The sequence below is a fragment of the Megascapheus bottae genome, chromosome 15, assembly GCF_031878675.1.
Source record: "Megascapheus bottae isolate mThoBot1 chromosome 15, mThoBot2.hap1, whole genome shotgun sequence".
Taxonomy (NCBI): domain Eukaryota; kingdom Metazoa; phylum Chordata; class Mammalia; order Rodentia; family Geomyidae; genus Megascapheus; species Megascapheus bottae.
This window is the reverse complement of record NC_143523.1, coordinates 1785624-1798210: the sequence shown is the minus strand read 5'-3', so window position 1 is coordinate 1798210 and position 12587 is coordinate 1785624. Positions and strand designations below refer to the sequence as shown.

Here is a 12587-nt window from a genome sequence, read left to right as displayed (position 1 = left end):
TTTAAATCTTGTTTTCATCACTTACTCAAATAAACACATGCCTTGATTATGAAAAAAATGTCAAGTGTGGCTGGTTCGGCAAGTCTGGGGCCATCACCACTGGCCCCGGGTGGTGGAGTAGCGAAGCCTTGGCAGACAGAGGGCATGCGAGGCTCTCCACCCGCTGTGTGGTTACCACGGAGACATCTACAGGAGCTTGCTAGAGGACAGAGCCTCACTGTGAGGACAGAGGGCGTGCGCCCGGCCAGAGTGGGGGGCCTCGAGCACCCGGCCGGCGTGGAGGGCCCCTCCCCCCGGGACCACGTCCCCCTCTCACACAGGGGACTCACTCATAGACAAGCACAAGGAGGAGAGCTGCCAAACGGCAGCAGTGGTGTGGAGACGCCCTTGCCTATTCCACAGTCAGTTCTCAATTCTGGAAGTCATTCAGATGATTAAAGCCGAAATGAATGTTTCCATGTTAGTTGAATGGCAAGTGTTCAGACCCTCGGGAAGGCTGAGTAATGGAAGAGACAGACCGTTTGCTAGAGCCAGAACTTCCCCTCATATGCCAGCCTCATACGTGGGTCCAGGGACGCATCTCCGTCTCCTCCGCACCTATCACTGGTCAGGTCGGGGGACGAGTGCAGGTTGGCAGGGCCAGTGACAGACGCTGTGGTGTGGACGTATGCACCAAGATCCAGAGGCAGCCACTGGTTCCTGAAGCCTTGGCCTCCCGCTGAGGCTCTCGGCCTCCAATTGGGGGCAGTGCGAGCTCTCTCAGATCCCTAAAAGTGACCCTCTGAGAAGACCAATGGCTCCAGGGTGCCGGCAGCCAAGGCAGGCGCTGCACTCTGCTCTGGGAGGACTGCGCCTGCTTCCTGACCCCTTCTGCAGAGCCCTGCCAAGGGCTTGTTTCTGTCTACCAGGCATCCATCGCAGAAAAGAGTCCACTCTGAGCCAGCTGTCGGGCACCTGGTGGCCCAGCCCTTGTCTGCCTTGCCCTTCCATCTTAGCTAAAATATCAAGGGAGGTGGTGATACTGCTTGAACCAAGATTTCCTTATCCTCTCGTATGGCATCCAGTGTCTGTCTCACGACACATGGTATTTCTAGACTGTATCTTCACAGAGAAAATGCCCACACTGCCTGCCCACTGCCTTTGCTGCTGACTGAGGACTGGGGTGTCGCGGAAAAGGCCGGCCTAGGGACCTGGAGCAGCAGGGGAGGGATCGGCGGGGCTCTGGCAAGACCCACGTCCCTGGGAGTCATCGGCTCAGGTCGAGCTCCAAAACAACCCAGCTCAGGATGCAACTGAGCACCACACGGCTCCCCACCCCCTCTGCCCAGCACGGTGCCTGGCAGCCACCCTGCCCCGCCCTGTTCTGAGGAACTTCGCCCCCCACCATCCCTCCACGTGAAGCTCAGGATGTAACAGAACAGGAACCAGGAAGCAAGTCCTGTCCTGCCAGAGAGGAAAGACGGAATCTGCACCTGTGCATGCTGGCTCCCCAGCCAGGTGGCAGCAGGGTCAGCAGGGGCGGCAGGGACGGCAGGGACAGCGGGGGCGGCGGGGGTGGCGGAGCGGCTCGTGTGGAGAGCTGCCTGTCACAGGTGGCACATGCAGTCACTCCACATCTCTCCGGAGCTGGCACCTCACACTCGGGTTAGAGATCAAGCAATCTCATGTGTAGATGAGAGGCTGTTAGCAAGGCTGCAATCACCTGCCATCGCCATGCAGGGAGCTGTGCCAGCACCCGGCCTGCCTACCTCCTCCCCAGCAGCCGCCCACCTGCCCCAGAAGCTGCCCTGAGCTCTGGACCACCATGATGCTCTGACAGCATATGGGAAGCACAGCTGGGGCTGGCCGGGGACACACGTGAAGACCGGGGATGCCAGCACTGACCAGTGCCCTGATGCCCGGCGCCGAGACCAACCTCCTTCCTAGAACACATGCCAGTACAGAACCCAAGGCCTTCTGCCATCCCAGACTGGCTGGATTCGTCCTCTGCTCCTCCTCCCCCACAAGGCCCAGGTAGCCCGGTGGGCAGCCAGCAGGACGGTGCAGCATCACCTACCGATTCCTCTTGGTCTTCATACTTGGGTCTTCCTGGCCATCCTCAGAACTGTTTCCGTCACTGCCGTCTGCTGCAATGAAAGCAAACACACACAGCCTCTGTGAACCACAGGCAGCTCTGGCATTCAATCTAGAGCTTGCTCACTGGGAAATTAAGAAAATAACTTCCCTTAATGATGGGTATCCATCCCGAGCCCTCACTGGGCACATTTCTCCTGCTTCAGCAGAAAAGACTCTGGATCTGGGAGAGGCCAGCTCTGGCTCTGCATTCGGAGGTCGCCAGGCCTTCAGAGTGGCTGGGGAGGGCGGCGGGAGCACCTCGCTCCGTGCCTGTTCTGGGACAAGCCTTGCCTTTCTTACCACTGTAAGCACTGGGCAGGCTGCCTCTGGTCTGAGTCTTGCAGCTTCCTAGTGCGGGGCGCAGCCTCTGCCTTCTCTCGTCTGTGGCAGCAGCAGCAGGCCCCTCCTGTGAGCTTGTGAACTCACATCGCCTCCATCTATTCTAAAAGCCACACTGGACAACAGGCCCCCATTTCCACCCTGAAGAGACAAGGGCGTCACTGTACCTACTTCCCGAGCTTTTGGAATAAAAACTGGTTTCCTTTCGGTCTCTCATCGGGAGAAAAGGACGGCAACAGACGTCTCAGAGCCTTGTGCAGCCCAGTCTGCTAGGCTGAAGCTTTCTCCAGCCATCCCAGCACCCGGGGGCCTCCCAGCGTGTCTCCCCTTCTGCATGGCCATCCTTCCGAAGCTAAGCCAGTCAGGGGACGTACAGCAGTGGGGGAGGCAGAGGCAGGCGGGCAGCCTCCTCCCGGGAGGCTTTGAAGTCCTCATGGCCAGCAAGGCATTTATGGGAGGCCTTCCTACCTTTCCTGCTCCACCCCGCTCCTCTCCCCTGCGCTGTTTGGACTTCCAGGAGCCCCTCCCATGCCAACAGCTAATGAGTGTGTCACAGCGTGCTCTCACTGTGAGGCACAGGCCTTCAAAGGCCCAGCATGTCCAGCTGCACAAATATCTCCAAAGCATAAAGGAAACAGGGAGAACGGCCACTATCTTAGTAAGGATAACAGAACTGAGAGGATCCCCAAGGAAGGTCTCACACACATGCATGCACACATGCACACACATACACAATAGATTAATCCAACACAGATTAGAAACTAAGGAAGGACTAAGATCCTATAATTCTTAGAACATGACATGGATCGGATAGATGAAACAGTCAATAAAGTTGATAAGCTAGACTTTGTCAAAATGAACTGCTTTTGTACATTAAAGACTACCAATGGAGTGAAAAGAAAATAATATAATGTAAAAAGTATGTGCAATAAAGAGCTATTATCCACAACCGTGCGTGCATACACACATGTATACATGTATGCATGCATGCATACATACATACATATATATACAGATGTGTATGTATACACAGAACCCCTACCACTCACCCAACCTAAAACCAACAACCAGGTTAAATATAAGATGGGACATAAATGGTCATGTCTCCAGAAACACACAGCGACCAAAAAGGACTTGAGAAGACAACATTATTAGTTCTCAACAGAATGAAACTCCAACCCAACCTTATAAATAAGCACCCACAGTGCCAGCAAAGCAGAAAACAGTAAAAGCCAGGAGGGAAGAAGAAGGGAGTGCTTGGGCATAGCTGATGGGAGTGTGAAGTAAGGAAAGCAGATTGGCTACTGCTGAAAATATTAAGAATTGTCGTACACACCAGCAGTTCTCAACCAGAGTTTCAAACAGATGTCCACATGCTAGGGTTTGTACAAGCCATGGTCGCAAGAGCCCCAAACGGAACAACGCAGCCAGCAACTCACCTGCCCATTCGGCGGGGGAAGGGGCGGACGGGTAGGTGAACAAATGATAGAATATGCACACACAGAAAAAGGTGACCGGTGGTCTTGAGCCCAGACACTACGGGGCCAGCCAGATTCCCACTTCTGCTCACTTGAGGCACCAGAAGATGAGAATCTACAGATGCCGAAGTGGGTGGGGCCTGTGGGCCGTACGTGGGGCTTACTGCCGAGTCCTCCCAGGATTCAGGAGGGGATGAGACAGCGTCAGAAGAACACACGAAGAAAATCAAGCACTTATTTTGTGGTTGGAAAAAAAAAGTTGAAACACCAAGAAAACTACTGGAAGAGTGCCATGGCCCAAGCCTCCTGATTGACGACAATCCGGCATCCATGGAACCCAACAGGAAAGACAAGAGCCAAACTGCCGCCCAGAAGCACAGGACAAAAGGCCAGCCAGTCTGTGAAAAGTTGCTCCTCTCCCTCACAATGAAGGGAACGGCAGTGAGGGTGGTTTTCAAAGTCAAGTTCCAGGGATGGGAAGGTGTCGATGAGAACGCGGAGATCCTTGTACCCCGAGACTGCCAAAACCGCAACACGCGTGCAAGTCCAATACCACCTGAATTGCACCAGAGAGGCTCTTCCTCTAGGAAGGAGGGCGAGGCCCCTAGATGACACAGACTGAAGGGTCTGTGGGGGATTGTGCTGGGAAAAGCAGATGTGCATCCAGGTGAGATCCCCCATGCGTGGTGTGGATACGAGTCCGAGGAGGACACACTTGGGAGGCAAGGACAGTATTTTCTGCAGCACCCGGCCCCTCTCAGAGCACCCAGCACAGGGCCCGGGGATGCCCATGTTAGCATCTTTGCCCGGGTTCATGGAACAGTTCTCCCATGAGCATAAGAAAGCATTCCTTGCATCTACAAACAGGAGACTCAGACCTTGCAGGAGCTCTGGGTGTCTGCAGAGGTGGGCAGAGACTTACAGGGATTCAGTGACCACTACGCCATAGAAACATGCAAGATACTCAGCAGAGTAAGGTATTGGTGGTCTCCCGTCACCTCCAACCAGGTGAAATGTAGATTGTGCAGCTGGGCATTGGCTAAAGGGGCAAGGGTGCTCTGTGAGTGGGATAGCCTGCTCCAGGCAGGGATAGCCTGCTGGAGTCAGGCTGAAGTCCAGGGCATTCATAGGTTGTCTGCAAATGAGGCGAGTTGGGGAGTTTCAGGTGAGGTGGTGTGGCGCTTCTCTCTGGACTTGGGGAGACGCTAAGCCTCAGGCCTGGCATCGGCTCAGACAGCCCTGCATGGCCCACCATGTCCTCAGCTGTGGTGTGGGTGTGGACACAGCCCAGGTCAGAGATGGCTGGACCCGGGGTCTCACCCCCAAAACCTCCCCACAGGCACAGAGACAGAGCGTTCACCAGGAGTCCGGCCAGATGCTGGCTGGGCCTCGGGAGCTGGCCCCGCGCCACACTCTCTCCGTGTGGTCTGGAATCCATGGGTCTCGGGTGGGCAGGTGATTCAGTTTCACATCACCTGGTATTCTGTGAAAGGTGTGTGTTGAAAACATAGCAAGGGCAAGCAGTACAGGCTCGGGCGCCCCAGCCCCTGGAGGCAGAGGAGAAAGGGACCCCCTGGACGAGGGCTTCCCAGGCCTGCCCACGTCATGGTCGGGGAGCCAGGGGAGAGTGCTCTCCTTCCTCACCAGGATCGGGCCCTGCCCCGTCCACTGGGCCTCCACCACTGACAGGTCTATGTTACCAGAATGCTCTGGGCCAGCACAGCCTGCTCTTGGTCCTTTCCAGTAAGAGCCACAAGAGATTCCACACTCATTAAACACGGATCCACAGAACTTCCATCCCAGGTCAGCGGAGGGATCTCTCAAAGGACTCCCTGCTCTTCTCATGTGACACACAGAGACCAGCTGACACGGCCACTGCAAGGGACACAACCTTGCTCATGACACCCATCCAGACCCCAGCTCCCAGGGGAGGCCTGGGCCCTCCTGCAGAACCCGGCAGCGGGGTTCTGTGTGGGAAGGGCTCTCCCAGCCCTGATCCAGTCCCCTTGGGTCACCTGATCCCCCTGCACATCCAGCAAAGCTCCAGGCTCCTGAGACCCAGCCACCTGGTCCCATTGTGACTCAGAGACCTGGAACACACTGTTTCTGCCAAACAGCACTTAGGAGAGTGACCCATTCACTACTCACAGCTGTGTTTACCCACAGGACGATTTTATACCCTACTTAGTCAAACGAATGCCATTATGAATTCACGTTTGCCCAGAATATAAACGACTGAAGCTGAGTGTGCCCCTCCTATCTCTTTTTCCAGGCCCGGATGAGAGCGCATCAGGCCACGGCTGCCTGCACCTGCTCCCTCCGGTGCGCCCAGCACCACAGCCTGGGCCGGGCTGCTGCTCCCCAGACCGGCTCAAGCACCCTTGACTGAAGTGTAGCGCTGGGAGAGATTCATTCCTGTCCTCTGTCCACTCTCTCTCCTGTAAAGGGCGCATATAGACTGCTGTGGGGGCCGCGGCAGACCCCCCAGCAAGGTCAGGTCCTGCCCTGAGACCTGAGACCAAGATGGCTAAGTAACCCGCCAGCATCCCCCGGGGCCTGTCCAGTCATGAGGACCCTGCCAAGGGCAAGCGAGAGGATGGAGGGCCAGGGTTCCAGAAGCCGCTACGTGCCATCCTGCTGCGTGGAAGATGGCAGGCAGGCCCTGGGCCCATGCAGCGCCTCTGGAAGCTGGAAGGGACAAGGAAAGGGAACCTCCATCCAAAGCCCTGAATGGTACCCCCTGCCCACCCCAGGGACCACAGCCTCGAGTCCGCGTTCAGGACCGTAAAGCAGTCCCACCTGTTCTGTGCTGGACTTCTTATTTGGTAATTTGTTCCAGTGACAAACGGCCCCCACTGCTCGTGGCAGCCATTAGCGAGGCTTGGGAAGATTTAATGATGCGCCTTGCTGCCCTTTCCCTGCAGCCTCGTAGCCGCTCTTCACTCTTCTCTTACTCCCCTCTGCAGGCTCCTGTCCACCTCACACACAGGACACAGGGTGGGGATCTCCCCGCCTCTCCTCTCCCCAGAGGGGAGCCTGGTGGTCCTGGTAGAGACAAGTGAGCACGCTCTGAACTGGAGCACTCCCACCATCCCCAGGAATCACTGGATGTGATGGAGGCTCAGGGCGAAGCCTGGTGCTTCTCATTTCACGTCCATTCAACAGCACTTATTGTCAACTAACAGCAAGGCGACAGGGCCATAAAAAATCTGGATGCATTGCACGGTAATTAGAAAATAATTCAGGCTTTCACTTGAATCCTTCAGCAATGCCAGGAGAATGAAAAAACAGCCTCCCCCGTTATCTGCTGCGTGATACACAGCCTGGTGCATTAGGAGCTTCTCTGTGCAGGACCTCATAAACTGCCTAATGTGATGAGCCACTGCTTGGTTCTATGGCTTAGAGCACTCACATGCGTGTGTGCGTGTATGTGTGTGTGTGCACGTGCACAATTTAATAGTTAGAAGAGCTGCAGTCTTATAACATCTATTACTTTCATTTGCCTTTGGGAATCTAATGGGGATCAACTAGAATGCTTAATTGTTGCCTCTCACACAGGGACGGGCATTAGCAGGCTCCAGCCTGGAAAGGCCAATCGCTGCACAAATCACCCGCCCAGACAACCTCCCCGGAGCCTGTGACAATAGCGAGGGCCCTTGATAAGCTGCGGTGAGCAAGGGAAGCCCAGGTACCCAGGAAGCCTGGCCCTGGCTTGGAAGGCTAGAGGCCTTCAACCCTGCCCCTTACTAATCACTAACCCTCCCTAGACACCTTCTGCCCCAATTACTGGCCTTTGAAACTTCTTTGGTTGGATCTCAGAAAATTATTATAGACTGGCACATTCTATCCTGGCAACTAAAAACCAAAAGTTGAGGCCATTTGCATATCTTTAAGAATCATATAAAAACTTGACTGTCTTGAGACAACCCTGTCTCCTCATCAATGAAAATGAAATTGTTTCATAATTATATGCATTTAAAAATGATATGTTTGACTATATACAGTCATTAGTTCATCCATACTAAAGTTGGAAGAAGACAAAATACCAAGACGGGCTAACATGGAGTTAATCAGGTACTTCTGATGTGTTTGTGATACTCAAGGATCAAGTCATCGCCTTATCAAATGCAAAGGTCTGCATGGTGAGGTACGAGATGGGACAGCTGGTGGCAGTGTACAAGGAGCGAGGGCTTGCCGGTCCAGCTGGCCAGGCTCCGGTCCCTCGCCTGCAGTCCCCAGGCTCGGGGGCTCAGTGACAGACCCAGGAGCCTTTGGATACCTTCCTCCTGCTTCCCTGCACACCTGGCCCAATTTGGTCCCAATGACAGAAATATGAGAGCAACTGTGCATCGGACTCTTAGAAAGTCCAGGTTTTCCCTCATAACTACTAATTTTTTTGAGAAATAAAGAAAATGGCACACAATTATCTGGAAAAATATGAGTTTAAAAAAGGAGCAAGAGGGTTGGGGGCTGGGAGTTTGGCAGAGTGCTTGCACGAAGACCTGGGTTCGATTCCTCGGTACCCCACATATAGAAAAAGCTGGAAGTGGTGCTGTGGCTCAAGTGGTAGAGCTCTAGCCTTGAGGAAAGTCCAAGGACAGTGCTCAGGCCCTAAGCCCAAACCCTGGGACTGGCAAAAAAAAAAGAGCAAGGAATTGGCTTGCATTATTTGCCTTTTATGAAGCAAATAAAATCACTGTCAGTGTAACTGGACTTTAATGTTTCTTTAAGGAATCTTTTTTTTTTTTCTAATATCAAGATTTGAACTCGGGGCCTTGACTACCCTGGTTTGTTTACATGGTTGGCATCCCACCACTTGATCCACTACTGCAGCCTAGATTTTTTTGGAGATGGAGTCTCATAAACTTTTCTTCCCTGGTTGGTTCCAACTTAAAATGCTCCAAATCTCAGTTTCATGCTTGAGCCTTTGTGCTCCCACCCAGAACCTTCCGAGGCTTGTACCCACGGCACTACTCACACAGGCTTAGGGGCACAGCCTGGCCCCTTCCATAAGGGATGCCATTTGATCAAAGGAGAAAATGAAACCAGCAACTCCAGACCCACTGACTCTGCACACTGGGACGGAATACAGATTTTACAGCTCCGTATGCACCTAAAACATTTTTCTGTTAACAGTATCAGTTGACCCAAGCACTTTCGAGAATGTTCTCATTATCTTAAGTGAAACAGATGTACTGAACTTGTCATCCTTCAGTCTTAAGAGACTAACAGCTTGGCAAGAGCGCCAGTTCCAGCTCTCCAAGCACTGGTACAAGTGCTAAGGAAACCTTAATACCACCGCTTTATAAATGCTGCAGGATGTCTCAAGGACAGGCTAATGCCATCCCATGTTAGTCCAGCAGGACGTGAAAGCAAAGACACCATTCAAACGCCAGAAAACACCACGTACAAATATGCTGAGACCTTTGGAAGGATCAAGCTCACACTACCACCTCTGGCCTTCCAGCCCGACATCCCTGCTGTCAAGGTGGAGGACAACGGCTGGTCCCAGGCGTCTCTAGTGGAATGATGCCACTTTAGTCTACATGCCCCAGGAGTCGGGCTTCCCCACGAAGCAGCTCATAAAAAATGAATCGCTCTCATCGGAAAGAGCCGTTCTGAAAGCGCTGAGTGCTCTTCACCGTCTCCCACGACACAGATTTACAAGGACCAGCCAGAAGCAGCTCATTCCTCTATGCCAGGACAGACCCTGGCCCCCTCCCCATGCACACGCGCCCCTGCGGCCTGCGGCTGGAGGGAGCCGAGGTGGAGAACAATGCCTTCCCTCCCTGCACGCCTGCTGCCCCACTGGAGATCAGCTGACCAGCCATGAGACCAGAAAGGGGCACACGACCTGTGCAGTGAGCCGTCTTTCTGGAACTGAAGACCTCCCATGATGCAGGGAAGCCTGAACCCACCACGCGGGGTGGTGCCACAAAACATAACAACCAGGAACGTGACACCACAGTCAGCTCCCCACCCAGGCGGGAAGCCACTCTCTCTCCTCTAGAAACAGAGCAGGAGCGCAGAGAGACGGAGGATGCCCATACGCCCTCATTACTTGCTGAGGCCTCCAGCTTGCGCTTGTGGGGCGGGTCCTCGATGATTCTCCTGAGGTCGCCACGGTGCTTCAGGTCCACAGGCTTCTCCCAGACCGACAGCTGCATGGAAGGATTGAAGAAGAACACCCGGTCGTCGTCTGTCCACACCACGCACCTGTTGGGGTTGAGAACTCACTTCAGTCCCCCTGGAAGACGTTCAGTCTGCAGCCACGCAGGCACGCGTCCCCTCGAACACGTCCTCTGGAACTGAGCCTCACAGGCTGCGCAGGGCACGAGGCAAAGCCCTTTCGGGGCAGCCAGTGACGGTTCCTATTCCGCCTCTCATTTGCTGGCATAGCTTGCTTTTTACCAGCAAGGACACTGAAGCTCAGAGAAGCTAAGCAGGTCAACAAGGCCACCCAGGGTGACGCTCTTCTCGGCTCACACCTCCACTCAAGGCACACTTAGCTGAGACCCAGGCATTCTGGATGTCCCTCACCTCCGTGGAAAGTCCCAGGGTGTCCCTTGGTTGCTGCAACTCTGTCCCTTCAAGGTTTGGGAGCTGTTAGGTAGAGTTCAAGTTCTCCCTAGGAGGGGCAGGGGCAGCCTCTGGGGTCCAGACATAGCACACAGGCAGGATGGGCACCAGGGTCCGGGGTGGTCACCTGAGGCCCAGGAAATGCACCCAGCCTACAAGCCTCAGTCAGGGCTGGCCGAGCTGATGCTTCTTTTCGAGGGTCTCAAGGGGAAGGGTTCTGGGCTTGGGAGCTGGAATCCAGTGCGGGCTTTGCCTCTCTCCCTAATGCCTTGGGGAATGGATCCATGACCAATAGATCAGTCCCTCCAACCTAGCCCCCAGTCTCCCTTTTGTCTGATGCCAGGATCTCTGTTGTAGTCATTGCTGGGCTCACTTCTACACATGGGCACATCAGCTGGCAGAGATGCCTTCCCTGAGACCCCTGGGTGTTGACTATTCTGGGCTGCCTCCTCTGGGATCCCATAGGCCCCATCTATTTGAAGAGAGTAAAATGGTGGACAAACAAATGGTACAAATCACAGATTAAAACCTGCTAGGTTCCAATGGAGATACTCACGCTCTCTGGGCCCCTGCCTTGTCCCCTTCCTTTCTCTTTCTCTGGGGTGTCCCAGCTAACTCACAGATACCTCTACCTCTGTCTCAAGTGCTGTGTGTGTGTGGGGGGGGGGTATCAACCTCTCCCGGGACACACACCAAGTGACAGGAGCATTAATAAGTGTGCCTGAGGAGATTTCAAGCAGTGTAGTAGAGATGAGATGCACCTACAGGATGAGGAGCAAACATCCACCTTCCACTGGACTGTGTTTTCAGACACAAGACCTATGCCATCCCAACAGGCCCTGCTATTGTCAGGACTAAAGTAATCATGGGAAATGCTCACTGAGTACTGTCCCGTTTATAAGATCTGCTGACTTGAGAATGCACAAGCATGTTTAATTTATGCCACTAGTAGTCAGACGTTTCATGTGAGCGTAATTAAGAAGCTGGAGGCCTGTGGCCCAAAGATGCTGAAGGAAGCAGAAGCCATTCCAGGTTGGCCTGTGCTCAGGGAGAGCAAGCCCTCAGCCTAAGCCGGCCCTAGTTCTCCCGCAGGGCTCCAGCAGGCTTACCTAACATGGGAAGATGTGGTTGCGCATGGCACCTCACTAGCTGTTGTGACTGCCCAGGAGACACACTGGATTCCAAGAAGACTCTCATCACAGGAGGAGGGGGCTGGGGACAGGAGGACCAGGAGCAGGAAGCTGGGGACTGGGAGAACAGGAAGCAGAAGACCAGGGAACAGGAAGCTGAGGACAGGTAGGTGAAGATGACCTGCTGCTCTGGTTTGGGATGGGCCAGGAGCCCACAGTGCACAGTGAGAGTTCAGGAGCCATGATGGTAGCTGTGGAGGTCAGGCAGCCACTTACAGCCCTCCTGTCACATGGACACCCATCCGAGGGACTTCATGGGGCCTGGACAGGACAGGCGGCTTGATCCCATGGAAAGCAGTGTCAGGATGGTTGTGTCAGGAGGGTCCCTGGAGACCCTGGCTTCTAGATGGGCCCACAGGGGACCGTCATCCCTCCAGGAGACCCAGGCAGTGATGACTCCAGAGCCCCTGACTACAAGCTCTGTCCCTGTTACCACTCAATGTGAAAGAAGCCCTACACACTGGGAAGTAGCTCAGTTGCTAAGCTCTTGCCTAGCAAGTGCAAGTCCTAGATTCGATCCCCAGTACCCAAAAAAATTTTAACAAAAGAAAGAAAGAAGCCATACATCTGGACACTTATACTCATTTGGCCAAGTCTCCCAGAGCCTCCAATAGTGTCTGCTGTAGACTGAGTGCCCGTGGAGGCACCACCTCCCTAATTCCATGTCCTTGGATGCAGAGATTCTCACAGTGCCCAGAGCCATTGCAAAGCTGAGCAAACATCGCCACGGCCCAACTTCTAAACCCAGGGAGGAGGTAGCTAATTAGGGGCTTACTCGGGCATTAGTGCCCGAGAGGGGAATGAGAGTTAACACAGTGCACATTTATATCTAGGCTACAAAGCGCCAGTTCCTGTGCCCAGGGGACGCGTGTGGAATTAAACCACA

General features: G+C 54.2%; 1 protein-coding gene across 1 annotated transcript in view; it reads right to left on the bottom strand.

Moving 5' to 3' along the window:
• The window catches only part of Tcerg1l (transcription elongation regulator 1 like), a 145056-nt gene that overhangs the window by 26196 nt on the left and 106273 nt on the right, over nucleotides 1-12587 (bottom strand). The window contains exons 7-8 of the mRNA XM_090346825.1: nucleotides 9994-10148; nucleotides 2057-2126 (exon numbers count right to left, since the gene is read on the bottom strand). Coding sequence (XP_090202951.1) covers nucleotides 2057-2126; nucleotides 9994-10148 — 225 coding nt within the window. The remainder of the gene's footprint in view (nucleotides 1-2056; nucleotides 2127-9993; nucleotides 10149-12587) is intronic.